The 26,002-nt window shown below is 39.9% G+C and overlaps 2 protein-coding genes across 4 annotated transcripts in view; one reads left to right on the forward strand and one right to left on the reverse strand.

The window, feature by feature from the left end:
* The window catches only part of PGBD1 (piggyBac transposable element derived 1), a 31,569-nt gene extending 28,920 nt beyond the window's left edge, over positions 1-2,649 (forward strand). For both annotated transcript variants that reach the window (XM_003897243.5, XM_003897242.5), the window contains exon 10: positions 827-2,649. In XM_003897243.5, the coding sequence (XP_003897292.2) occupies positions 827-2,387 (1,561 nt within the window). In that variant the 3' untranslated portion in view covers positions 2,388-2,649. The remainder of the gene's footprint in view (positions 1-826) is intronic.
* ZSCAN31 (zinc finger and SCAN domain containing 31) overlaps positions 1-26,002 on the reverse strand; it is a 48,687-nt gene that overhangs the window by 9,971 nt on the left and 12,714 nt on the right. The window contains exon 5 of one of the 2 annotated variants that reach the window (XR_004184254.1): positions 15,925-16,147. The gene's annotated coding sequence lies outside the window, so the exon portion shown is untranslated. Of the gene's footprint in view, positions 1-15,776; positions 16,148-26,002 lie in introns of those variants that run through there. The other variant, XR_004184253.1, reaches the window with a different exon arrangement.

Below are 26,002 nucleotides of genomic sequence, written 5' to 3' on the forward strand. Positions count from 1 at the left end.
AGTTACTCGGGAGGCTGAGGCAGGAGAATCGCTTGAACCTGGGAGGCGGAGGTGGCAGTGAGCTGAAATCATGCCACTGCACTCCAGCCTGGGTGACAGAGCTAGATTCTGTCTCAAAAAAAAAAAAAATTTTCATCTTTGTAACTTTAGCTTACTTCCTTGTAGACCTGATAAAAATCAGTCCAAGTGGAGTTGAGAGTTGAGTTTCATTTGTTCTTCCCCAGAGTAGTATGTCCATCAGATGAATATAGAACTAGCAGGGGCTAAGTCCTTCCATATTCAGAAATTCTGTGAGAGGTGTGAGGAGACCTGGTAAATAATAACCTTTTTTTCATGTTCAGGTTCAGAACCAATTGACAGGGTCGCAGGAGTAAAATAGATGGTTCTGGAAACCTCAGTTTCTTACTGACAGAAGTTAGACCGGATAAAAACGGCTTAAAGGCAGAGCTAAATAGGCTTGTACTGGCAGAGGAGGAATGTAGCAGATGTCCCTCTGCATAGGTCTTCTCAATGCAACTTGGGGCACCAAGGAGCATGGGATGTCTGCATCCTGCTCCTAAAGAGGACAGAGAGAGGGGTGTACCAAGGATACCCAGTTCTTTCTCCCAGGCTCAAGAGTTAGTTCCATCCTGAGGAGTGAGTAAGAGGTGGAGAGAGGCTAGAAATGTTCAATCTAGCCAAAGTCCTTCCCATGGAAACAAAAGAGAAATAAGTAAGTATCTCCTCCCCACCCCAAGCCACGAAAGATTTAAGCTTCAGCAGATTTATCATGTGTGAGAGAATATGATTGAGGATTTTTATAACATGTTCTTTTTTTCTTTCCCAGAGAGTGTGCACCCCAGATTCCTTGTAGTACTCCTATGCCTGCTGAAAGGACAGTTACACATTTGAACACTCTGAAGGACCGTCACCCAGGTGATTTGTGGGCCCGGATGCACATCTCATCCTTGGAATATGCTGCAGGAGACATTACCCGAAAAGGGAGAAGAAAAGACAAAGCTCGAGTGAGTGAACTGCTCCAAGGTCTCTCATTCTCTGGTGACTCAGATGTGGAAAAAGATAATGAGCCTGAGATCCAGCCTGCTCAAAAGAAGTTAAAGGTGTCTTGTTTCCCAGAAAAGAGTTGGACCAAAAGAGACATTAAACCCAACTTTCCAAGCTGGTCAGCACTAGATTCTGGACTTTTGAATCTCAAGAGTGAAAAGTTGAACCCAGTAGAGCTTTTTGAATTATTTTTTGATGATGAAACATTCAACTTAATTGTCAATGAAACCAATAATTATGCTTCTCAGAAAAATGTCAGCTTGGAAGTCACAGTTCAGGAAATGAGGTGTGTGTTTGGTGTCCTACTTTTGAGTGGATTTATGAGGCATCCTAGAAGGGGAATGTATTGGGAAATCTCTGACACCAATCAGAACCTGGTTAGAGATGCAATCAGAAGGGACAGATTTGAATTGATTTTCTCAAACCTGCACTTTGCAGATAATGGCCACCTAGATCAAAAAGATAAGTTTACAAAGTTGAGACCTCTCATAAAACAAATGAATAAAAATTTCCTCTTGTATGCTCCCCTGGAAGAATACTATTGCTTTGATAAGTCAATGTGTGAATGCTTTGATAGTGACCAATTCCTGAATGGAAAGCCTGTTAGAATTGGATATAAAATTTGGTGTGGTACAACCACACAGGGATATCTGGTTTGGTTTGAGCCCTATCAAGAACAATCAACTATGAAGGTAGATGAGGATCCTGACCTTGGGTTAGGTGGAAATCTAGTAATGAACTTTGCTGATGTTCTTTTAGAGAGAGGTCAGTATCCCTATCACCTGTGTTTTGATAGCTTCTTTACAAGTATCAAATTGTTGTCAGCCTTGAAGAAGAAGGGGGTGAGGGCAACAGGAACAATTCGTGAGAACAGGACCGAAAAATGTCCCCTTATGAATGTAGAACATATGAAAAAAATGAAGAGAGGGTATTTTGATTTCCAAGTAGAAGAAAACAATGAGATAATTTTATGTCGTTGGTATGGGGATGGCATTATCAGTCTGTGCTCCAATGCTGTGGGCATAGAACCAGTCAATGAGATAAGTTATTGTGATGCTGATGATGAGGAAATCCCTCAGATAAGTCAACCATCCATAGTAAAAGTGTATGATGAATGCAAGGAAGGTGTAGCTAAAATGGATCAAATTATTTCAAAGTATAGGGTGAGGATAAGAAGCAAGAAATGGTACTCAATTTTGGTAAGCTACATGATTGATGTAGCCATGAACAATGCATGGCAACTACACAGAGCCTGTAACCCAGGTGCTTCCCTAGACCCCTTGGATTTTCGGAGATTTGTTGCACATTTCTACTTGGAACACAACGCTGATCTGTCAGATTAAGGCACATAAAATGGACATAGTGCAGACATTAATAAGACATAGAAAAATAATTGTACATGCTGTTGTACCCTCCCGAAGTAAATCGGATATATGTAATGAAGTTATTAAATAATTAATACTTTTAAAAATCAGACATTTATATAGAGTTTCAAGGACTATTGTAACAATGTTAAAAATTATCTGTGAAAATGTTGAACTGTAGTACTTTTCTCTATGTCAAATTTTGTGTCAGACATGGGAAATCCTTTATTTGTTCAATTGACTATTTTGTGCGTTCATTTATTTATTTTTTGAGACACAGTCTCGCTCTGTGGCCAGGCTGGAGTGCAGTGGCACGATCTTGGCTCACTGCAACCTCCGACATCCTGGTTCAAGCAATTCTCCTGCCTCAGCCTCCCGAGTAGCTGGGATTACAGGCACGTGCTGCCATGTCCAGCTAACTTTTGTATTTTTAGTAGAGACGGGGTTTCACCATGTTGGCCAGGATGGTCTTGATCTCCTGACCTCGTGATCTGCCCACCTTGGCCTCCCAAAGTGCTGGGATTACAGGCGTGAGCCGCCATGCCTGGCTATTTTTGTGCATTTAAAGAATGAAATCCTACCTCTTAAAAAAAATTCTCTGAAGACGGCCATTTTTAAGATGCAAGCAATGTCATAGTAACCATAGAATGATGCTGACTCCATAGTTCAAACTAGTGACACAGCTTATGAAGTAAGAATGGTCTAAACAAAACATAGGTGGTAGGAGACTAAAAACCTTAGCATTGGTGTAAAACTGGATTGGATTGTGTGTAAGTGAGAAGGGTCAGGCATGGATATTAAAGGAGAATGCTATAAAGGAAAAACCAGAGGTGAAGCAGTGCCTTCAAATATTGAAATGATAGGTGTATCCTGTGGTGATGGTGTGAGGCAGCAGAAGTCAGGAGAGTAAAGAAAATCAAGGAAACATGAAGCAAATCAGGATAATAAGTAACCGGGAGAGTTAAGGAAAAGATAGGCATAAAGTCAACATAAAGACCATGTTGAAATCACCTGATTAGATATCTAGGCTTAAGGTCATCAGTGATAGGTAACTGAAGGAGAAACACTTGGAAAAGTGAATGATATGGACTGTGACTCCTTAGTGTTGAAGTCTAGTATTGGTGGATTAGTCTGGAGGGTAGAGAAGACAGGCTTCACCTCATTTCTGTGGGCGGTAGCCACAACAGCTCCTTGCCTTTCTTTCATATCCTAATATTTACAGTCCCTTTCCTGGCTGGAAGGCAAGTGGTCAGGTTTGAATTCTTTCAACAGGTGTGTTTAGTATGTGGATGACTGGTGAAAGTGTAAGCCATGCGTAATGTCACAGATTCACCTATTCCATGCAAGATGTTCAAAGAAAATATAAGTTCATTACTTCCTGTAATTGATCTGATATTCTTTGTGAAATACATCACCAGGGTGGGTTGGTTTCTACTTTTAAATGATGAAGTGTCTGGTTAAATACCTACCCACAAAAGGGTATTAATAGAGTGCAGGTTTTAGTTAAATGATGAGTGAGTGGTGCAGATAGTAATTGCTAATATAGGCAGGAAATAGTTACAGAATAACTTCTTATTTCACTTTCATGTCTGCCCTGATGTTTAGAGCCCTCTAGCCATCCCCACTTGGCAGTTATCAAAGGCTGCACTTTATATCTCCCACATTCTAAATCTGCTTTTCTCTTCTCCAGGGTTCCATAATTATGTAAATAATATTAATCACTGACCACCCAGGTATCAAACAAGACACCTAAATGTTACCTGTCACCCTCTTCTACCACTCATCTCTAATACCTCTTGAATCTATTCACACCATTCAACCTCTTTGCCATCATTCAGACCACAGTTCTGTGATGTTGCTTGACTGCTCACCAAACCCTTCCTTGACCCTCCCCCTCCCCAAACCTGTCTCCAAACAATGACTGTGAAAGTTCTGAAGAGCAAATCTGAGCATCAGCTATGCAGAAGATAGAAACAGTATGTTATGAAAAAGCATAAATAGTGGACTGTATGTGCGTCTTGGCACCAGAAAGTCTTTGAATTTCAGCCATGTAACCTTGGGCAGATTAACTCTCTGAACCTAACCCACGCTCTCCATGGTGCTCAATATACCACTCTACAGTTGAGAAGTAAATGTGGAGCCCAAGGAAAATGGGGAGTGATACCCTAAGACTGGAGCAGAACCGGCCCATGCTGTACGCACCAGCACCTGCCCAGGAAGTGAAGTAAGCTGGAAGGAACCTGATTCCCTGAAGACTGGAATAGAGTCTTGAAAATTGCCTACGGCTGAGATTTACATGTGAGGGCAAAAACCTTCTATCTTGGTGAATTCATTGTTACTGGGGATGGGGTAGGTGTATTTGTTATTCCCAGCTGAACGTAATTCTAAGTCAGAATCACTGATCCATGTCAGGTCTCCTAGGTTAGATAAAGTTGGATACAGGAGAACAATTTTGGATGACTCCTATTTCACACCCACATATAAATTGAACAAAAACTTGTAGCATTTGCTACATATGACTGTTCTAAGAGTTTTACAAATATTAAGTTAATATCCCCATTCTATGCGTGAGAAAACAAACATAGGTTAAGTGGCATTTTATAAGTCATATAGTTAGTAAGTGGTGTAATCCTTGCAGCCAATATTGAGCGCCGATTTGTTTTATGGTTTTTCCTTCTAGTTTTTATTCCTTTTGTTCTTCTCTCTATAAACCCCAAAAAAGATCACACTGCAGGAGAGGTCAACACCTTTGTTATTGCGAAAGGGTTAGGAAAAGACATTACAAAGGTTCCTGGAGATCTGTACCAAGAGAATGACTGTCTACCACACAACTGTACTGAACATCTATGGTACTTCTGCACACACCATGTTCATGGTGCTCCTTAAATACTGCTGCCTTACATGGTAGTTGTTTTTGTTCAGGGCATATCCTTTATTAGACAGCAAATTTACAGGGCATCTCTTTTGCAACCCTCCTTGCAACCAAAACAGGATCTGAAATTTTCTATATTACTTATATTACTCAGGATACTTAGAATACACTGCAATTTGATGGGAAAATTTAGCTATCCAAATACATAGCTTTATCTTTAAAGTGTACTATAGAACAGTGGAATATGAGAGTAACCTTGGAAACAATACAGAATAATTTGAAGTGAGAGATAATGAAGACAAATGGTGACTTTAAAACATTATTAGGTACATTTTTACTTTAGGAGAGGCCCCAGCATCCTTTACTAATCTGGCTGGCTTCAAGGAACTGTTTCCAACTGAGTCATAGGACAGTGACTTTTTAAGGCAGGACAATTCTTGAAGGCAGGACAAACATCATGATTAAGTTCTCCTATAGTCCTTACACTGAGGTATCTAATTAGGGGTTGTCTGATTATTAATAACTGGATACCAGATTAACATCAGTCTGACTTGCATTTGTGCCTAAACATTCTGACTTAACCCCCAGGCTCAGACTGAACTTTTTCCTTATTTTAAACTATAAAGTTCATTCTTTTAAAATTTTATGTATTTCAATAGGTGTTTGGGGAAAAGGTAGTGTTTGGTTACATGAATAAGTTCTTGAGTGGTGATTTTTGAGATTTTGGTGCACCTATAACCCGAGCAGGGAACACTGTACCGAATTTATAGTCTTTTATCCCTCACCCCTGCTCCCATCTTTTCCCCCCAAGTCCCCAAAGTCTATTGTATCATTCCTATACCCTTGCATCCTCATAGCTTAGCTCCCACTTATGAGTGAGAACGTACGTTGTTTGGTTTTCCAGTCCTGAGTTACTTCACTTAGAATAATGGTCTCCAATTCCATCCAGGTTGCTGCAAATGCCATTATTTTGTTCCTTTTTAATGGCTGAGTAGTTGTCTATGTTGTATATATGCCACAATTTCTTTATCCACTGTTGATTGATGGGCATTTGGGCTGGTTTCATATTTTTACAATTGTGTATTATGCTGCTATAAACATATGTGTGTAAGTATCTTTTTCATTTAATGATTTATTTTCTTCTGGGTACATACCCAGTATTGGGATTGCTGGATCAAATGGTAGTTCTACTTTTATTTCCTTAAGGAATCTCCACACTGTTTTCCATAGTGGTTGTACTAGTTTACATTCATCCACCAGCAGTGTAAAAGTGTTCCCTTTTCACGACATTCATGCCAACATCTATTATTTTGTTATTATGGCCATTCTTGCAGGAGTAAGTTATTGCATTGTGGTTTTGATTTGCATTTCCCTGATAATGAGTGATGTTGAGCATTTTTTTATGTGTTTGTTGGCCATTTGTATATCTTCTTTTGAGAATTGCCTATTGATGTCCTTAGCCCATTTTTTGATGGGATTGTTTTTTTCTTGCTGATTTGTTTGGGTTCCTTGTAGATTCTGGATATTAGTCCTTTGTCGGATGTATAGATTGTGAAGATTTTCTCCCATGCTTTGGGTTGTCTGTTTACTCTGCTGATTGTTGCTTTTGCTGTGCAGAAGCTTTTTGGTTAAAGTCCCATCTATTTATCTTTGTTTCTGTTGCATTTGCTTTGGGGTTCTTGGTCATGAACTCTTTGCCTAAGCCAATGTCTAGAAGGGTTTTTAAAATATTATCTTCTAGAGTTTTTATGGTTTCAGGTCTTAGGTTTAAGTCCTTGATCCGTCTTGAGTTGATTTTTGTATAAGGTTAGAGATGAGGATCCAGTTTCGTTCTTCTACATGTGCCTTGCCAATTATCCCAGCACCGTTTTTTAAATAAGATGTCCTTTCCCCACTTTATATTTTTGTTTGCTTTGTTGTAGATCAATTGGCTGTAAGTATTTGGCTTTATTTCTGGGTTCTCTATTCTGTTCCATTGCTCTATGTGCCTATTTTTATACCAGTACCATGCTGTTTTTGTGACTATGGCCTTATAGTTTGAAGTCAGGTAATGTGATACCTCCAGATTTGTTCTTTTTGCTTAGTCTTGCATTGGCTATATGAGCTCTTTTTCGGTTTCATATGAGTTTTAGGATTTTTTTTCTAGTTCTCTGAAGAATGATGGTGGTATTTGCATAAGAACTGCATTGAATTTGTATATTGCTTTTGGCAGTATGGTCATTTTCACAATATCGATTCTACCCAACCATGAGCATGGGATGTCTTTCCATTTGTTGGTGTTGTCTTGATTTCTTTATTCAGTGTTTTGTAGTTTTCCTTGTAGGGGTCTTTCACCTTGGCTAGATATATTCCTAAGTATTTTATTTTATTTGCAGCTATTGTAAAGGGGATTGAGTTCTTGATTTGATTCTCAGCTTGGTGGCTGTTGGTGTATAGCAGAGCTACTGATTTGTGTACATTAATTTTATATCCTGAAACTTTGATGAATTCATTTATCAGTTCTAGGAGCTTTCTGGAGGAGGCTTTAGGGTTTTCTAGGTATATGATCATATTATCAGCAAACAGCAACAGTTTGACTTCCTTTTTTATCAATTTGAATGCCCTTTATTTCTTTATCTTGTCCAATTGCTCTGGCTAGGACTTCCAGTGCTATATTGAATAGAAGTGGTGAGAGTGGGCATCCTTGTCTTGTTCCAGTTCTCAGGGGGAATGCTTTCAACTTTTCCCAATTCAGTATTATGTTGGCTCTGGGTTTGTCATAGATGGCTTTTATTACATTAAGGTATGTCTCTTCTATGCTGATTTTTCTGAGGGTTCTAATCATAAAGGGATGCTGGATTTTGCCAAATCCTTTTTCTATGTCTACTGAGATGATCATGTGATTTTTGCTTTAATTCCGTTTATGTGGTGTATCACATTTATTGACTTGCATATGTTAAACCATCCCTGCATCCCTGGTATGAAACCCACTTGATCATGGTGGATTATCTTTTTGATATGCTGTTGGATTTACTTAGCTAGTATTTTGTTAGGGATTTTTGTGTCTATATTCATAGGATCTATAGTTTGCTTTTTTGTTATATCCTTTTCTAGTTTTGGTATCAGGGTGATATTGGCTTCATAGAATGATTTAAGGAGAATTCCTCTTTCTCTGTCTTGTGGAATAGGGTTAATAGGATTGGTACCAATTTTTTGAATGTATGATAGAATTCAGCTGTGAATCAATCTGGTCCTGGACTTTTTTTTGTTGGCAGTTTTTAAAATTACCATTTCGATCTTGCTGCTTGTTATTGGTCTGTTCAGAGTTTCTATTTCTTCCTGGTTTAGTCTAGGAGGGTTGTATATTTCCAACAATTTATCCATCTCCTCTAGATTTTCTAGTTTATGTATATAAAGGTGTTCATAGTAGCCTTGACTGATAGTTTGTACTTCTGTGGTATTAGTTGTAATATCTCCCGTTTGATTTCTAATTGAGCTTATTTGGATCTTCTCTCTTTTCTTCTTGGTTAATCTTGCTAATGGTCTATCAATTTTATTTATCTTTTGAAAGAACCAGCTTTTTGTTTCACTTATCTTTTTATTGGTTTTTGTTGTTTCAATTTCATTTAGTTCTGCTCTGATCTTTGTTATTTCTTTTCTTCTGCTGGGTTTGGGTTTGGTTTGTTCTTATTTCTCTAGTTCCTTCAGGTATGACCTTAGATTGTCTATTTGTGCTCTTTCAGACTTTTTGACATAGATATTTAAGGCTATGAACTTTCCTCTTAGGACCACCTTTCCTGTATCCCCGAGGTTTTGATAGGTTATGTCACTATTATCATTCACTTCAAAGAATTTTTAAATTTCCATCCTGCTTTCATTGTTGATCCAACAATCATTCAGGAGCAGGTTATTTAATGTCCATGTATTTGCATGGTTTTGAGGGTTCCTGTTGGGGTTGATTTCCAATTTTATTCCACTGTGGTCTGAGAGAGTACTTGATGTAATTTCAGTTTTCTTAAATTTATTGAGACTTGTTCTGTGGCCTATCATATGGTTTATCTTGGAGAACTATATATTCTGCAGTTGTTGGGAAGAATGTTCTGTAAATATCTGTTAAGTCTATTTGTTCTAGGGTATAGTTTAAATCCATCATTTCTTTGTTGACCTTCTGTCTTGATGACCTGTCTACTGCTGTCAGTGGAGTATTGAAGTCCCCCACTATTATTGTGTTGCTGTCTATCTCATTTCTTAGGTCTAATAGTAATTGTTTTGTAAATTTGGGAGCTCCAGTGTTAGGTGCATATGTATTTAGGATTTTCCTGTTGGACAAGTCCTTTTATCATTATATAATGTCCTTCTTTTTCTTTTTAAACTGCTGATGCTTTAAAGTTTGTTTTGTCTGATATAGGGACAGCTACTCCTGCTCACTTTTGGTGTCCATTTGCATGGAATATCTTTTTCCACCCCTTTACCTTATGTGAGTCCTTATGTGTCAGATGAGTCACTTGAAGACTGCAGATACTTGTTTGGTGAATTCTTATCCATTCTGTCATTCTGTATCTTTTAGTGGAGTGTTTAGGCCATTTACATTCAACGTTAGTATTTAGACGTGAGGTACTAGTCTATTCATCATGCTATTTGTTGCCTGAATACCTTTTGTTTTTTATATATTGTGTTTTTGTTTTGTAGGTCCTGTGACATTTGTGCTTTAAGGAGGTTCTATTTTGGTGTATTTCAAGGATTTGTTTCAAGATTTAGAGTTCCTTTTAGCAATTCTTGTAGTGCTGGCTTGGTAGTGGCTAATTCTGTCAGCATTTGTTTGTCTGAAAAAGACTATCTTTCCTTCATTTATGAAGCTTATTTTTGCTGGATACAAAATTCTTGTCTGATAATTGTTTTGTTTAAGGAGGCTGAACATAGGGCCCCCATCCCTTCTGGCTTGTAGGGTTTCTGCTGTGAAATCTGCTATTAATCTGATAGATTTTCCTTTATACATTACCTGGCACTTTTGCCTCACAGTTTTTAAGATTCTTTCCTTTGTCTTGACTTTAGAAAACCTGATGACTATGTGCCTAGATGATGATCTTTTTGTGATAAATTTCCCAGGTGTTCTTTGAGCTTCTTGTATTTGGATGTCTAGATTTCTAGCAAGGCCAGGGAATTTTTCTGCGATTATTCCCCAAATATATTTTTCAAGTTTTTAGATTTCTCTTCTTCCTCACAAACACCAATTATTCTTACATTTGGTTAACATAATCCCAAACTTCTTGGAGACTTCCTTCATTTTTTAAAATTATTTTTTCTTTGTCTTTTTTGGATTGTGTTAATTCAAAAACCTTGTCTTCAAGCTCTGAAGTTCTTTCTTCTGCTTGTTCAGTTCTGTTGCTGAGATTTTTCAGTGTGTTGTGCATTTCTCTAAGAGTGTCCTTCATTTCCTGAAGTTGTGATTTTTATTTATGCTATCTATTTCACTGAAGATTTTTCCCTTCGTATCTTGTATCATTTTTTTTTTAATTTCATTAAGTTTGACTTCACCTTTCTCTGGTGCCTCCTTGATTAGCTTAATAATCAACCTGAATTCTTTCTCTGGCAATTCAGGGATTTCTTCTAGGTTTGGATACATTGCTGGTGAGCTGGTATAATATTTTGGGGGGCATTAAAGAACTTTTTATATTATCAGAATTGTTTTCCTGTTTCCTTATCATTTGGGTCAGAGGGAAGATCTGGGGCTTAGGGATGCTGTTCAGATTCTTTTGTCCCACGGGGACTACTTGATGTAGTGCTCTCCCTCTTCCCCTATGGATGTGGCTTCCTGAGAGCTGAACTGCAGTGATTGTCTTCTCCCAGATCGAGCCAGGTAGCTCTGCTGCATACTAGGCTCTGGGCTGGTACTGGGAGAGTCTGCATAGAGTCCCGTGATGTGAAGTCTTCAGGTCTCTCAGCCATGGATACCAGCACCTGCTGTTGTGGAGGTGGCAGGGGAGTGAAATGGGCTCTTGTGAGGATCCTTAGTTATAGTTTTGTTTATTGCACTAGTTTTGTGTTGGTTGGCCTCCTGCCAGGAGGTGTTGCTTTCAAGACAGCATCAGCTGTGATAGTATAGGGAGGATCAGACAGCGGGTGCGGCCCTAGATCTCGCAAGAGATTATGTCGTTTGTCTTCAGCTAGCATGGTGGGTAAAGACCATCAGGTTGGGGCAGGTCAGTCATGTCTGAGCTCAGACTGAACTCGGATGGTGGGTAAAGACCATCTCCTTGGGCAGGGCTTGCTGTGGCTGCTGAGGGATGGAGGTATGGTTCCTAGGCCAGTGGAGTTATATGTTCCCAGGGGGATAATGCCTACCTCTGCTGAGTCATGCAGGTTGCCAGGGAAGTTGGGGAAAGCTGGCAGTTACAGGCCTCACCCAGCTCCCACGCAGCCTAAAAGGCCAGTCTTACTCCCACTGTACCCCTACCAGCTGCACTGAGTTTCTTTCCAGGCAGCAGGTGAGCAGGGCTGAGAACTTGCCCCAGCCTACCAACCTCCTGACTGAGAAAGCAAGCAGTGCTTTCAGGTTTTGTGCCTCCCGACCTGCTGTGGTTTCTGCGCTGTGTCTGGACTCCCGATTCACCCCCTCCCAGGAGTTCTGTACAAGACATTTTGAATTTGGTCAAAATTGTTACAAAGTTCAGCTGGAAGTTTCCTTCTCTCTGTGGTCTTTTCTCAGTTCCTCTAGCAGCCTTCCCCAAGGACCTCTGTGAGACAAAGTCAGAAATGGCTTTCCTAGGGTCCAAGAGCCCATAGGGCTCTTCCCGCTGCTGCTTCTACCCCTGTGTTTCACTCAGCTCTCTGATTATGTCTCAGCTCCAGGTCAAGTCAAATTCTTCTCTCGTGATCTGGACCTTTGGGTTCCCTAGTGATAGTGGGTGATCGGGGCAGATGATCCCCCTTTCACACTTTGGGCACCCACAGTTTTTCAGTTATCTCCTGGGGCCTGCAGGAGCAATCCGCTTCCTTCAAAGGGTCTGTGGGTTCCCTTGGATTTCCTGGTATGTTCCCGTGATAGTTCTTGGAGCAAAAGTTCACAATGTGAGTCTCCACACACTGCTCTGTCCATCTGAGTGGGAGCTGCAATTTAGTCCTGCCTCCTATTCGCCATTTTCCTGCTTGTCCGGTAAAGTTCATTCTTTACTGAGGTTTCACTCCCTTGTCATTCAGAGCAAAACTCAAATGAAAGTGGGACTTCTTGCGCACGTGGAGTTTCTGATGTTGGAAGTCAGAATGAAGAAGGAAGATAGTGCCAAATTCAACTGTCTGATAAGGTTTCTCTCCAGGACAAATTTACCAAAGTATATATATTTGTCTTCCAAGGTAAGGATGATGTCGGTGTCAATTCAAGCTCCAGCTCTGTTTTATTTTCCATGCTCCTGCTCCAGCTTGACACAGTCTGGGAAATAGTTGACTACCGCTATTAGTAAAGTATAGGTTCTGGTCAAAGATATGATTGGTTTATATTGTAATAGATGCAATTCTGGTATAAGAATTAAGTTCTTCATTTCTTCTTTTAATGATTCATATATTAATCTAAACTTATTCAAGTTCTATTCAAAGGTTTTCTTGCTATCACACTACCAAGTAGCATCTTTTCTTGGCTTTTTTTTTTTTTTTTTTTTTTAGTAGAGGGTTCTTATGGCCAAGAAGTGTTGAGGTCGGCCCAAAGGCATTGCCAGATACACACTGATAGGGCCTCTCCCTCGTGTGGACCCGCTGGTGCGGGATGTGGCAGGAACTCTGGCTGACAGTTTCCAGGCAGCCGCTGCAGTTATCAGGCCTGTCACCCGTGTGTGTACCTGCAGGTGCTGGAAGCAGGTGGAGCTTCTTAGGAAGCGCTTGCCGCAGCGTTTGCTCGCGTGTGGAGTAGGAGATCGAAGCTGAGGAAGAAGACGGTAACCGCCCGAGGCATGCGCACGGCGGTGCTAAGTGCTCGCTGGGTGAGTGGCCGGCGCCTCTGGGCACACGCAGTTGCTGGGTCTGGTTGGATGGAGCGCTGCTCCCACGCCGACTTGCCCTTGGAGCACTCATACGGTCTTTCCCGTGCGAGGAAATGCATCCTCAGGTGGATCTGGAGGTCACGTGAACCTTGTTTCCTTTGCGGGTTTGCCCATTCACTGCTTCTGTCTCATTTAGGACTGAAAAACTTTTATTCGAGGTCTGCATAGGATTGCTTTAGGGGGTTTCACTTATTCAGGTATTTCTTGCTTTAAGGCTAGTTCTTTTTTTTTTTTTTTTTTTTTTTTAATTCTTAGTCTCCACATCTTCAACCTTAGATTCTGATCTGAAAACATACAAGGAATTTGTCAACTGGTCCTCGTCCTGGGGGAGAACAGGATGAATCAAGTGAAATAAAAGTGTAGTAAGCTTGAGGGTTGGTAAAGGTGTGCAAGGGATCTCTGCCATAAACTGAAGGAAGGGGACAGAGCGAGAACCTGTCTCAAAAAATAAAAAAAAAGAAAGAAAATAAAAAAGAAAGGACAAAATATTCTGTAGAAGTTGAACACTGAATCATGAGGAGCCACTCTGGATCCTGACTCTCTGGACCCCTTACTTTCATTCTTTGCTTAAGGCTGTAGAGTTAACAAAACTGACTTTTTAATCCCTGAATGGTGGCGTGAATATATAAAATCTAAATGCTAAGATTTAGGAATCGCTATTCCCAACTGTCCTGTTGACTGCTGAATGTTATCTAGATGTCCATGACTAAAAGAGGCACGGTAATTCCCTTCAGCACAGATGCTGGGACAAATCATCAATGAACTGAAACCAGAAAACCACATATTGACTCAAGCAAATATATGTTGAACCTATGGCATGGACAAAAAGGAATTTTTAAAAATATGGATATAGTTTGCTGATAATTCTTTTTCTTCACATTCTGGACTTAAGGAAGCCCAAGAGTTGGGGAGGGGAGCTGGTTGGTTGAAAGGGAAATAATACAGTTTATATAGTCTCATCTGGGGTCAAGGAAGAACATCAAAAGAAAATCAGGCAGAAAAGCTAACATTTATGAGAAGTTGGGGTTTGAGGTGCAGATTGGCAAGTTTGAAACTAAAACAAGTTTGGTGGGGAGGTAAGGATATCCAGGTGAAACCTGAGATTTGTCAATTCAGGCATGAGAGCTAAAGGTGAGATACAAGGCAGCTCACATTTTTATTCTAGGGCCAGAGGACTGGGAGTAAATGAAAGATTATAGCTAGGAAAAGGAATATAACAAAATTAGGCAGATATGAAAGGCGAAGTTGTAATTAACAAAGGAGATTCTACCGAGTAGGTCCTAGTTATTTTCTCCCCAGTGCATAGGAAGAAGCCAACAGCGAGTCTTTTAGTGTTCTTTTCTTTCTTTGATGCTTATATTTTCTCTGTGTTGCTGTTTCCCTTTAGGGAGGTACCTGTAACACAGAGAGAGACTAACCCAAGAAAAGCAGCAATCCAACTGCGAGGGGCAGTACACAGGGTTCTTCACTTGGTCCTAGAGCCATGGTTGAGTCTAGAATTGTGTGTAGTGGCTATATAATCGTGTGTACACATTACATGCTAATGTGAAGGTGTCTTAAGCACAGATCACACATTTTCAAAAGGTCACATCAACACTCTTATGATAAAGGCTATAGTCAATTCTATCCTGTCTATGCTGAAACACAGACTAAATGCAGGCCACTCAAATGATAGGACAAACAAGAGGCCAAACACACTTTGTCTCCAGAAGGAATGGGTAGATGTTGGTTCTGCGCCCATATCTTCATTCATTCATTTAACTAATAAATGTTTTGTGTGCATCAACTGGGCATGAGAAGAATGGATAGAGTTTTAATGAAAGGGGAAATGAATAAAAAAATGGGCCTGAAGATTACTTCTATGTCTCTAGCTGGCAATACTTCCATCTCAGAAGAAACTCTGCTTCTCACCAGTCTTTGGAAAAGTACATGGCTTTTGAGGTTCTCATTTACTTGGGTCTTTATGGGCTGCAAATGGATGACTAAGCATGCCTTCCCTGCCCTCAAAGATAATTTATCCTTCAAGATTATGTCGTTTTTATGGAGATGGGCTGGACCCTGAATCAATAGGTTTCTGTAGAAATTATTATAAGAATTAGGGCTAAATCCTTAGAGAAGAGATTGCAGGACATAGAAAAAACAGTGTTTCATTAGGCCATTCAAGGGCTGCAAGGATGATGTTTGAAAGTTGAAAAGGGCCGGGCACAGTGGCTCATGCCTATAATCCCAGCATTTTGGGAGGCCGAGGCGGGTGGATCACCTGAGGTCAGGAGTTTCAGACCAGGCCAACATGGTGAAACCCCATCTCTACTAAAAATACAAAAATTAGCCGGAAGAGGGTGGCAAGTGCCTATAATCCTAGCTACTTGGGAGGCTGAGGTGGAAGAATCACTTGAACCTGTAACGTGGTGGTTGCAGTGAGCCGAGATCCTGCCACTGCACTCCATCCAGCCTGGGTGACAGAGCGAGACTCCGTCTCAAAAAAAAAAAAAAAAAAAAGTTGAAAAATGCAAATAACTAATAACTTCAGCTTGGCTCAGTAAAGACTGAAGTTTCTAAGAAATAATCTCCTTACCACCAACCTGTCAGTGCCCCTCATTCTGGCTTTATACCTCCAAGCCTTCTACCTTCTCACCTGCTGTCTTGATCAATCAGTCTTTCTCTTCTACATGGCCAAGCAGGTCACAGTCTCTTCTCCTTGCATAGCTGTTTGTTGTACCTCAGGGAAGTGGCCACAACTAGGACTTCACTTGTTCTCCAGATAGGTTGAGCCTTGAAAATTTGTAGCAGGTTCACTCTGCCTATAATTTTGGGATCTAGGAAGATTCCCATTCAGCATTTTATCTTCAGGGTTAGTCCTAATTTTTATAAAAAATGAAATTGTATAATAAATATACATGTACATATACATATATCCTATATATAAATATACATACACACATATAACACAGGATTAATATCTAAAATATAAAGAATTTCTACCCTCTAATAAGAAAAAGTTAAAATGCCTACCAGAAAATCAGACAAAGGATATGAATAAGGAATTCACAAAGGAGGAAATGCAAATGGCCAATAAATGATTTAAAAAGATGTGTAGTTTCATTAGTATTCAAGGATTAAAAATAGAAGCAAGATACTTACACACTTAAAAGCTTGGTATATATTTAAAAGTTTGATAATGGGCAAGGATACAGAATCACAACCATACTGTGCTAGTGGTAATATACATTGGCACAGCCAATTTGGAGGCAGTTTAGTGGTATTAAAATTTTAAATGCACATATGATGTCATGTTTTAATTCTGTCATTCCCCACTGTCTTTGAGAACTGGGATACTTGACATGGAAGCTGAGTGTGAGTGACAGCCTCTAAAATGTCCCCCAGTAATCCCACTTCCCAGTATTCAAGGCCTTGCATAATCCCCTCCTTTTTTTTTTTTTCAAGTTCTGACACACAAACTTTTATTTATTTGCTTATTTTTGATTAAATGTTTGCTATAGGCAACCTGGGTATAGCTTTCTTTTTCCCCTCAAACCAGCTATAGAAAGGTTATTGATTGTGCTTAGTTCTCAGAACTTCAGAAACAACATAATAGGTAAACAATTTCTTAAAAGAACTATTCTAGATAATAGTAAATTGGATTCTTTCAACAATAGTACTCTGTTGCAGTGAGAGATGATTTTTCTGAAGAATCCCAGACCTCACAATATTCTATATATTTCCTGGACCCTTACACACACACACCACACAAATATTGTAAAATCTTGATCTCACATATATAAAAAGGCTCTATAAATGACAGGAAAAAGTGAAAAAAAAATAGCAGCATACATCAAAGAAATACAAAATAGGCATGTGTTAAGACTATACCAGAAATTATAGAAAAACAGATTTTTAGTTAAATACCTTTACGTTGTTACAACAGAACTGATGAAACCATAACTTTGATAACTGAGAATTATGACTATATCCTTTGCTTCAATACTTTTGCTCTAAAATGTGATCATAAGTAACACATATGTACATAAATTCTTTCCATGAACAGCTTGATTGCAGAAAACCAAATGTATTTTAGACATATCTTAACTAAATACTGAACTATTTCAGTGCCTTCAGTTACAATGTGTTGCTCACACTGGCACCACGTGGAGACTGATAATCTAAAAGAATAGCATTAAGTGTTATTCAAACTGGTCCATAAACATTCTCAGTGGTTGTTAAGTTCTCAAATTTGAGGAACATAGTCCTAAAGGTTTACAAGTTTGCTTAGCTGTAGTTGAAATTCTAACCTGCATAACATAATATAACTTAAAATGTTAGTCCCTCCAAAAAAAAAGAAAAAAACAACCCAGGACCTCTTTATAAAAAATCATCAAATTTATTTGATGATTTCTAGTTTTGTTTTTAAACTGTAGCTGCTGGACAATTTTTGTAAGTTAAAATTCATTATTGGGGTATGGAAAACACTAATAAGCTGACAGTGAATTAAATACTAACAATGAATAAAATTACTGGACCATACATTTATAAAAGCCATGTTTAATAGTAAAACATCCCAGTTATACTACTTAACTGAAAGAAATATCCTTTAGCTCCTTACTTCCAATTACAATACATTCTCATTTTGAGATAATTTATCCTCTTTCACCCAATTACTACTATGCCCAACAAAATGTTTCCAAATTTTGTACCTTTCTTTACCACTTATGAAATATGACTTCACTGTTACTCATTAAGAGTTCTTTAAAAGAAATTTGAAATTTAAAGTTTCACTTTGAACCTATTTGATCAGAAAGTATTAAATATCACTACCACATGAGTTAAAACAAAAATGGAATAAAAAAAGTGGTATCTATGTAATCAGAAAATTACTTGATAAGACATTTTAACTATTTTACAGTTCTGCTTCGCACAAGAATAAACTGGTTCCAAGGTACTACCATGTTTAGCATTTTCACTGCGAGCTCTAAACCATAGTATTACTCCTCTCAACAGGCCATCTCTAAGAAATGGCAGTGTTTGAAAGTACAAAAAGTGTTCTATCCAATAGGTGGAATTCTACATAGTCAAGGTAAGAGGATTCTTTATAAAATTACATTTCAAAAAATGTGGCCGGGTGCGGTGGCTCACGACTATAATCCCAGCACTTTGGGAGGCTGAGGGAGGCATCTCACAAGGTCAAGAGATCGAGACCATCCTGGCCAACATGGTGAAACCCTGTCTGTACTAAAAATACAAAAATTAGCTGGGCATGGTGGTCCTGTAGTCACAGCTACTCGAGAGGCTGAGGCAGGAGAATCGCTGGAACCCGGGAGGCAGAGGTTGCAGTGAGCTGAGATCGCACCACTGCACTCCGGCCTGGCAACAGACTGAGACTCTGTCTCAAAAAAAAAAAAAAAAAAAAAAAGCAAAATGTCTTGATAATTACCAGTTGTCTCAAAGGCTAAAATAAGAAAAATGCAGCAAATAGAAGTACTTGTTGATTAATATTATTTTGAGAAAGCCAGAAATGATTCTAAGAAGCAATGATAATAAAAGACATAATTAATACCTTATAGCTCTTTCAAGACAAAGCACATTTTTCACCTCAGACAGGATAGTTCTGACTTTTACATTCTTAACTTCCTTTGTCCAAAACAGGACCCCATTTTTTTTTCCTTTTTTTAAATTATTATTATACTTTAAGTTCTAGGGTACATGTGCATAACGTGCAGGTTTGTTACATATGTATACTTGTGCCATGTTGGTGTGCTGCACCCATCAACTCGTCAGCACCCATCAACTCGTCAGCACCCATCAACTCGTCATTTACATCAGGTATAACTCCCAATGCAATCCCTCCCTCCTCCCCGCTCCCCGTGATAGGCCCCAATGTGTGATGTTCCCCTTCCTGAGTCCAAGTGATCTCATTGTTCAGTTCCCACCTATGAGTGAGAACATGCGGTGTTTGGTTTTCTGTTCTTGCAATAGTTTGCTGAGAATGATGGTTTCCAGCTGCATCCATGTCCCTACAAAGGACACAAACTCATCCTTTTTTATGGCTGCATAGTATTCCATGGTGTATATGTGCCACATTTTCTTAATCCAGTCTGTCACTGATGGACATTTGGGTTGATTCCAAGTTTTTGCTATTGTGAATAGTGCCACAATGAACACACGTGTGCATGTGTCTTTATAGCAGCATGATTTATAATTGTTTGGGTATATACCCAGTAATGGGATGGCTGGGTCATATGGTACTTCTAGTTCTAGATCCTTGAGGAATCGCCATTCTGTTTTCCATAATGGTTGAACTAGTTTACAGTCCCACCAACAGTGTAAAAGTGTTCCTGTTTCTCCACATCCTCTCGGGCACCTGTTGTTTCCTGACTTTTTAATGATTGCCATTCTAACTATTGTGAGATGGTATCTCATTGTGGTTTTGATTTGCATTTCTCTGATGGCCAGTGATGACGAGCATTTTTTCATGTGTCTGTAGGCTGTATGCATGTCTTCTTTTGAGAAATGTCTGTTCAAATCCTTTGCCCACTTTTTGATGGGTTTTTTTTTTTTTCTTGTAAATCTGTTTGAGTTCTTTGTAGGTTCTGGACATTACCCTTTGTCAGATGAGAGGATTGCAAAAATTTTCTCCCATTCTGCAGGGTTGCCTGTCTCACTCAGATGGCAGTTTCTTTTTGCTGCAGTAGCTTTAGTTTAATTAGATCCCATTTGTCAATTTTGGTTTTGTCACCATTGCTGGTGTTTTAGGACATGAAGTCCTACCATGCCTATGTCCTGAATGGTATTACCTAGGTTTTCTTCTAGGGTTTTGTATGGTAATAGGTCTCAACATTTCTTAAGTTCCAATCCATCTTGAATTAATTCTCAGATAAGGAGGAAGTGAGAAAGGATCCAGTTTCAGCTTTCTACTTATGGCTAGCCATAAATTTTCCAAAGCACTCATTTATTAAATAGGGGTCCCTTTTCCATTTCTTGTTTTCTTGTGGTTTGTCAAAGATCAGATGATGTAGATGTATGGTATTATTTCTGAGGGCTCTGTTCTGTCTCCATTGGTCTATCTCTGCTCTGGTACTACAGTACTTCATGCTGTTTTGGTTACTATAGCCTTATGCATAGTTTGAAGTCAGGTAGCGTGATGCTCCAGCTCTGTTCTTTTGACTTAGATTGTCTTGGCAATGCGGGCTTTTGGTTCCATATGAACTTTAAAGCAGTTTTTCCAATTCTGTGAAGAAACTCATTGCAGTTTGATGGGGATGGCATTGAATCTTGTGCCTACCTTGGGCAGTATGGTCATTTTCACAATATTGATTCTTCCTATCCATGAGAATGGTATGTTCTTCATTTGTTTGTGTCTCCTCTTTTATTTCACTGAGAAGTGGTTTGTAGTTCTCCTTGAAGAGGTCCTTTAATCCCTTGTAAAGTTGGATTCTAGGTATTTTATTCTTTTGAAGCAACTTCAGAATGGAAGTTCATTCATGATTTGGCTCTCTGTTTGTCTGTTACTGGTGTATAAGAATGCTTGTGATTTTGCACATTGATTTTGTATCCTGAGACTTTGCTAGTTGCTTATCAGCTTAAGGAGATTTTGGGCTGAGATGATGTAGTTTTCTAACATACAATCATGTCATCTGCAAAGAGGGACAATTTGACTTCTTCTTTCCTAACTGAATACTCCATGATTTCGAGAGTCTTGGCCTGGATTGCTATAGCCAGAACTTCCAACACTATGTGTTGAATAGGAGGGTGAGTGAGGCATCCCTGTTCCTGTGCCAGTTTCAAGGAAATGCTTCCTGTATTTTGCCCATTCAGTATGATATTGGCTGTGGGTTTGTCATAAATAGTTTTATTATTTCCGAGATACGTCTCCATCACTCAAATTTATTGAGAGTTTCTTAGCATGAAGAGCTGTTGAATTTGTCAAAGGTCTTTTCTCTGTACTCCATATTGAGATAATCATGTGGTTTTTGTCTTGGTTCTGTTTCTATATGCTGGATTAGCTTATTGATTTTGCGATGTTGAACTGTAGCCTTTGCATCCCAGGGATGAAGCCCACTTGGATCATGGTGGATAAGGTTCTTTTGATGCTGCTGGATTCGGCTCTGCCAGTATTTCCTTTATTGAGGATTTTGCATCGATGTTCATCAGGGATATTGGTCTAAACTTTTTGTCATGTCTCTTCCAGGCTTTGCATTGTGGGATGATGTTGGCCTCATAAAATGAATTAGGAGGATTCTCTTTTCATTGATTGAAGGCCAGTTTCAGAAGGAATGGTACTCAGCCTCCTGTACCTCTGGTAGAATTCAGCTGTGAATCCATCTGGTCCTGGACTTTTTTTGGTTGATAGGCTATTCATTATTGCCTCAATTTTAGAGCCTGCTATTGGTCTATTGAGAGATTCAGCTTCTTCCTGGTTTAGTCTTGGGAGAGTGTAAGTATCCAGGAAATTATCCATTTCTTCTAGATTTTCTAGTTTTTTTGCATAGAGGTGTTTATAGTATTCTCTGATGGTAGTTTGTATTTCTGTGGGGAACAGGACCCCATTTTAAATAGAGTTCATTTGAATAGAGTTCATAATATAAAGTCATTTTTCCCCATAGGATGTTTTCATTTCAGTACATAAATTGATGTTTTCATTCGGTACATAAATTACTAAGTGGGAAATGACTATGTCAGTTATAAAGAATTTGTACCATAATAAATGCTAAATGCTAATTTACAATAACTGTCAATAGAAACCTATAAACTCCTACACCGAAGCCTAAAAGTTACTACAGTATTGAGGTCAGAATGGACCTGATTCTTCCATTTGGTCAAATTTCATTTACTAAGTAATAATGTCAAGAAATCCAAAGAAGAAACCTTAGTGGGTCCTTCCAAAGCTGCATAATTTTCCAAATGATTTCCCCTGGTTGCAGAGCCTGTTCAGTCCTTTAATCCTTTTTCAGTTGTTTCGTTTTTGCACGTTTTCTTGACGTTTTTGTTTCTTCTTTTGCTCCTTCCCCCTGGCCTCAATCATCTTGGCCAATTTCCAAGACAGTATAACAGTTGCTAGGAACAGTGGAGTATAGGGCCAAAATAACAGTTGTAAGGAAGCCATATGGGTCCTTTGCAGCCCATTCCACAACAAACTCAGCCCAAGCCTTTATATCAAACATCTTCATAGCAGTCTTATGAAAACTGGGGACCAGGCGTGGTGGTTCACGCCAGTAATCCCAGCACTTTGGGAGGCCAAGGTGGGTGGATCACCTGAGGTCAGGAGTTCAAGACCAGCCTGGCCAACATGGTAAAACCCTGTCTCTACTAAAAATACAAACATTAGCCGGGCGTGGTGGCACATGCCTGTAATCCCAGCTACTAGGGAGGCTGAGGCAGGAGAATTGCTTGAACCTGGGAGGCAGAGGTTACAGTGAGCAGAGATAGCGGCACCACACTCCGGCCTGGGCAACAAAGCAAGACTCCCTCAAAAGACAAAAAAAAAAAAGAAGAAGGAAGGAAGGAAGGAAGGGAGGGAGGGAGGGAGGGAGGAGGAAACCAGGGCTTATGCTTGAGTAGTGATCTCTAACTTTGTCCTGGTATTATTAGTGACTCAATCACAATTTCAGATGACCCTTGGTAGTCTGTCTTTTTTCTATCATACACATCAGAGAGACAGTTTAAATTCCTATCAGGGCTGCAGACCCATGGGGGCCACGTTCACCCCTTCCCATTGGCCTTGGCAAGAGTAGGCCCCTTATTGCACAGAGAGGAGGGTCCTGGGGGATCCTGGGTCGGCCCTGCCACACCTTGCTTGGCCACCATTTCTGCTGGGCACCAGGAGAAAACCATGGCGGCCGCAGCCACCAGCCTCTCCTCCATCACCCCCAACACCCTCCTTTTAAAAAACTTGCTTCTAATTAATAGAATACAAAATGTTGAAAGGATGTTACTTCTGTGATTAGGTTACAAAGAAAACGGTGACTTCTGTCTTGCTAGCAGATGCTCTCCCTTGGGGATTTTGACTAATCAAGTTGTCATGTTAAAGAAGCCTATATGACAAGGAACTGAGGATTGCCTATTGCCAACAGCCAGCATGTAACTGAGGCCCTCAGTCCACAAACCCTCAAAGGGTTTGTTGATTTCTGACAACAATCATGTGAACTTAGAGTTGATCTCTCCCCAGTTAAGCCTTCAGATGAGATGCCAACTCTGACCAACACCTTGATTTCAGTCTTCAGAGACTCTGAAGCTTAGGACCCTGCTGAGCCATACCTGGATTTCTGACCCATGGAAAGGATAATGTGCATTGTTTTAAACTACTAAGTTTTAGTTAATTCATTATACAGCAATAGATGATAATAATACAAGAGGAGATACAAATGTAAAGAGAAGTAAAAACTCTGTAACTCTGAATTAGAAAGAAAAACAAACAGGCATACACAGATATCTATCACCTAGGTCTTGCTATTGAAAAGGCTTGGAAACAATAACCAGCTAAGCAGTGAGCCGTTGCTAGCATTCAGTTTGTCATCTTGAAATTCCATATCCCCATAAAGAAATCAGGATTCCCGGGAGAAATGGCTGAATCCAGATCGGAGGCAAGAAATGTATGGCATGAGACTGAAACATCTTGTCGTATCATAAAGCAAGGGTCTTGAGTCAGAAGTACTCAGGTGCCAAGTTGAAGACCTTCCCACTTGAAGATAGGAAAATTTGAGCCCCAGTAAAGATAATGACAGCAAAGAGTTGAAACACTTCAAGTATGTTTATATCCCTGAGTCTGTAATTATTCTTAAAAAAAAAAAAAAAATTGGTCACCATTGGAGAATGCTAGAGAGCCAAGTATTTTGAAAACACATAAGTAAAGGGAAACAAGTATTTATCCTGCCTTTTCCACATGAACTGTACCACATAGATGATAAGAAAAAGTTTCTTTTAATGTATTAAAATAAACTTTTAATATATTACAAGAAACATTACCTATATAGCAGGGTGCCTCGTGCCTCGGCTGCCTACAAGCTGTGTGACCTTGGGTGAGTGACTTAACCTCCTTGTGCCTCAGTTTCCCCCCCTTTAAAATGGAGTTGACTACACATTTAGATCATGTTTGGGGATTAAATGAATTAATACATGTCAAGCAACTAGAACGGTGCCAGGTGTTTCAGAAGTATCTATTATCATTGTTATATTTATTCCTAAAATGCTGGCATTTATCCAACCACAGTTCTTGGCACCCCTTGCACCATACACCTCCAGTCACTCCTGGGCTTTAGCCTGGAGCCCAATGTGCATCCCCACCCTGCATCACCCTACTCACCCTAGGACTCATAACCCCACTCACCATGGGACTCACCCTGAGCCGAGCCAATCTTTAACAGAGACTCTTCCAAAGCCCTTGGGCAACTTGACACCTGGGCAAGTCCTGCACCACTGACCCACCTTCTGCTGCCTCCTTAGGTGGCTTGGAGAATATTTCATGTCATTAACTTCCTCACTTTGAGCCCATCTAGGGCAAAGAGGCAAGTGGGAGACTCTTTTCCTTACTCCCCAAACATCCTGGGACCTTCTGCTTAGTTCTTTTCCAATTCCTAACCACTCTGGATCCCATCCCACCCCCATACACCACTTGCCCCACAAATGGATTTACATGCTTTACCTGTATTGCTTTACCTCCTGAGATTTCTCTCCTCACCCACCTAACCTTCATGTCTTTCCACAAGAGCACAGAGAGGTGAAGTAACTTGTGCACAGTCACACAGCTAGATAGTAACAAACTACAGCTATGCTATGCTACCAAGCAGCAAGCTTAACCGTGTCTTCACTTTCCCAGCCCTTCCTTCCCATGATGCTGCACTTTCCCAATCACTGCCCAGCCTCTCACACCTGACCTGCATTAATGCACCTGACCTACCAGAATTCTATTCGTTTCTTCCTCTTGTATACCAACAGGTTATCCCCCGCACCCCCTCCCTCCAGTGCTTTCAGGGCACAGTTACTCATTCAAAATAATTACTCAATACTTGTTTATGTGGCATCACGTTTGGCTTCCACAAAAGGAAAAAAAGCATAATAATTACCCAGATTGGAAAACAAAATTCCAACAAAAGAACACTAGATGGGGAATCATTCAGTCTTCAATGCAGATCTTTGCCACCTCACAGGCATGTGACATTGAGCAATCACTTTTACTTCACTGTGCTCAGTTTACACAATACATACGTATGGCAAACACCTGTGCCTTCCTCTTCTAGGTTGATTGTGAGAACCTGTTGACAACCTCAGTGGGAAAACTATTTTTATTCCATACCTTAGCCTTTGCACTGGCTCACCTCTTCCTGGAACATCCTTCTTCTAGATAGCATCGAGCTGACCCCCACTTCACCTCTTCATCTTAGTTTAAATGTCTCCTCCTCAATGAAGCATCCCTGACCCCGCCTGCACCATATAATGAAATCTTACTCCTCCTCACACTGCTCCACTTTCTTCTGTTTCAAAAGTACTTTATCACCTTCTAATATACTACATAGTTACTATGATTATTGTCTATTATTTTTCTCTCCTGCTAGAATGTAAACTTTGTTAGGGCAGGAACCTTTGTCGGCTCTGCTGATGTATCCCAAGTTCCTACAGTGGTACCCACTGGCCTAACAAGTGCCCCATGGATGTTTGCTGATTGCCAGAGTGCCCCCATCCACAGTCTGAGCCTCCCTTCTTTAGGTCTCTTGGTGCTCCTCTAA

The sequence above is a fragment of the Papio anubis genome, chromosome 6, assembly GCF_008728515.1.
Source record: "Papio anubis isolate 15944 chromosome 6, Panubis1.0, whole genome shotgun sequence".
Classification (NCBI taxonomy): Eukaryota; Metazoa; Chordata; class Mammalia; order Primates; family Cercopithecidae; genus Papio; species Papio anubis.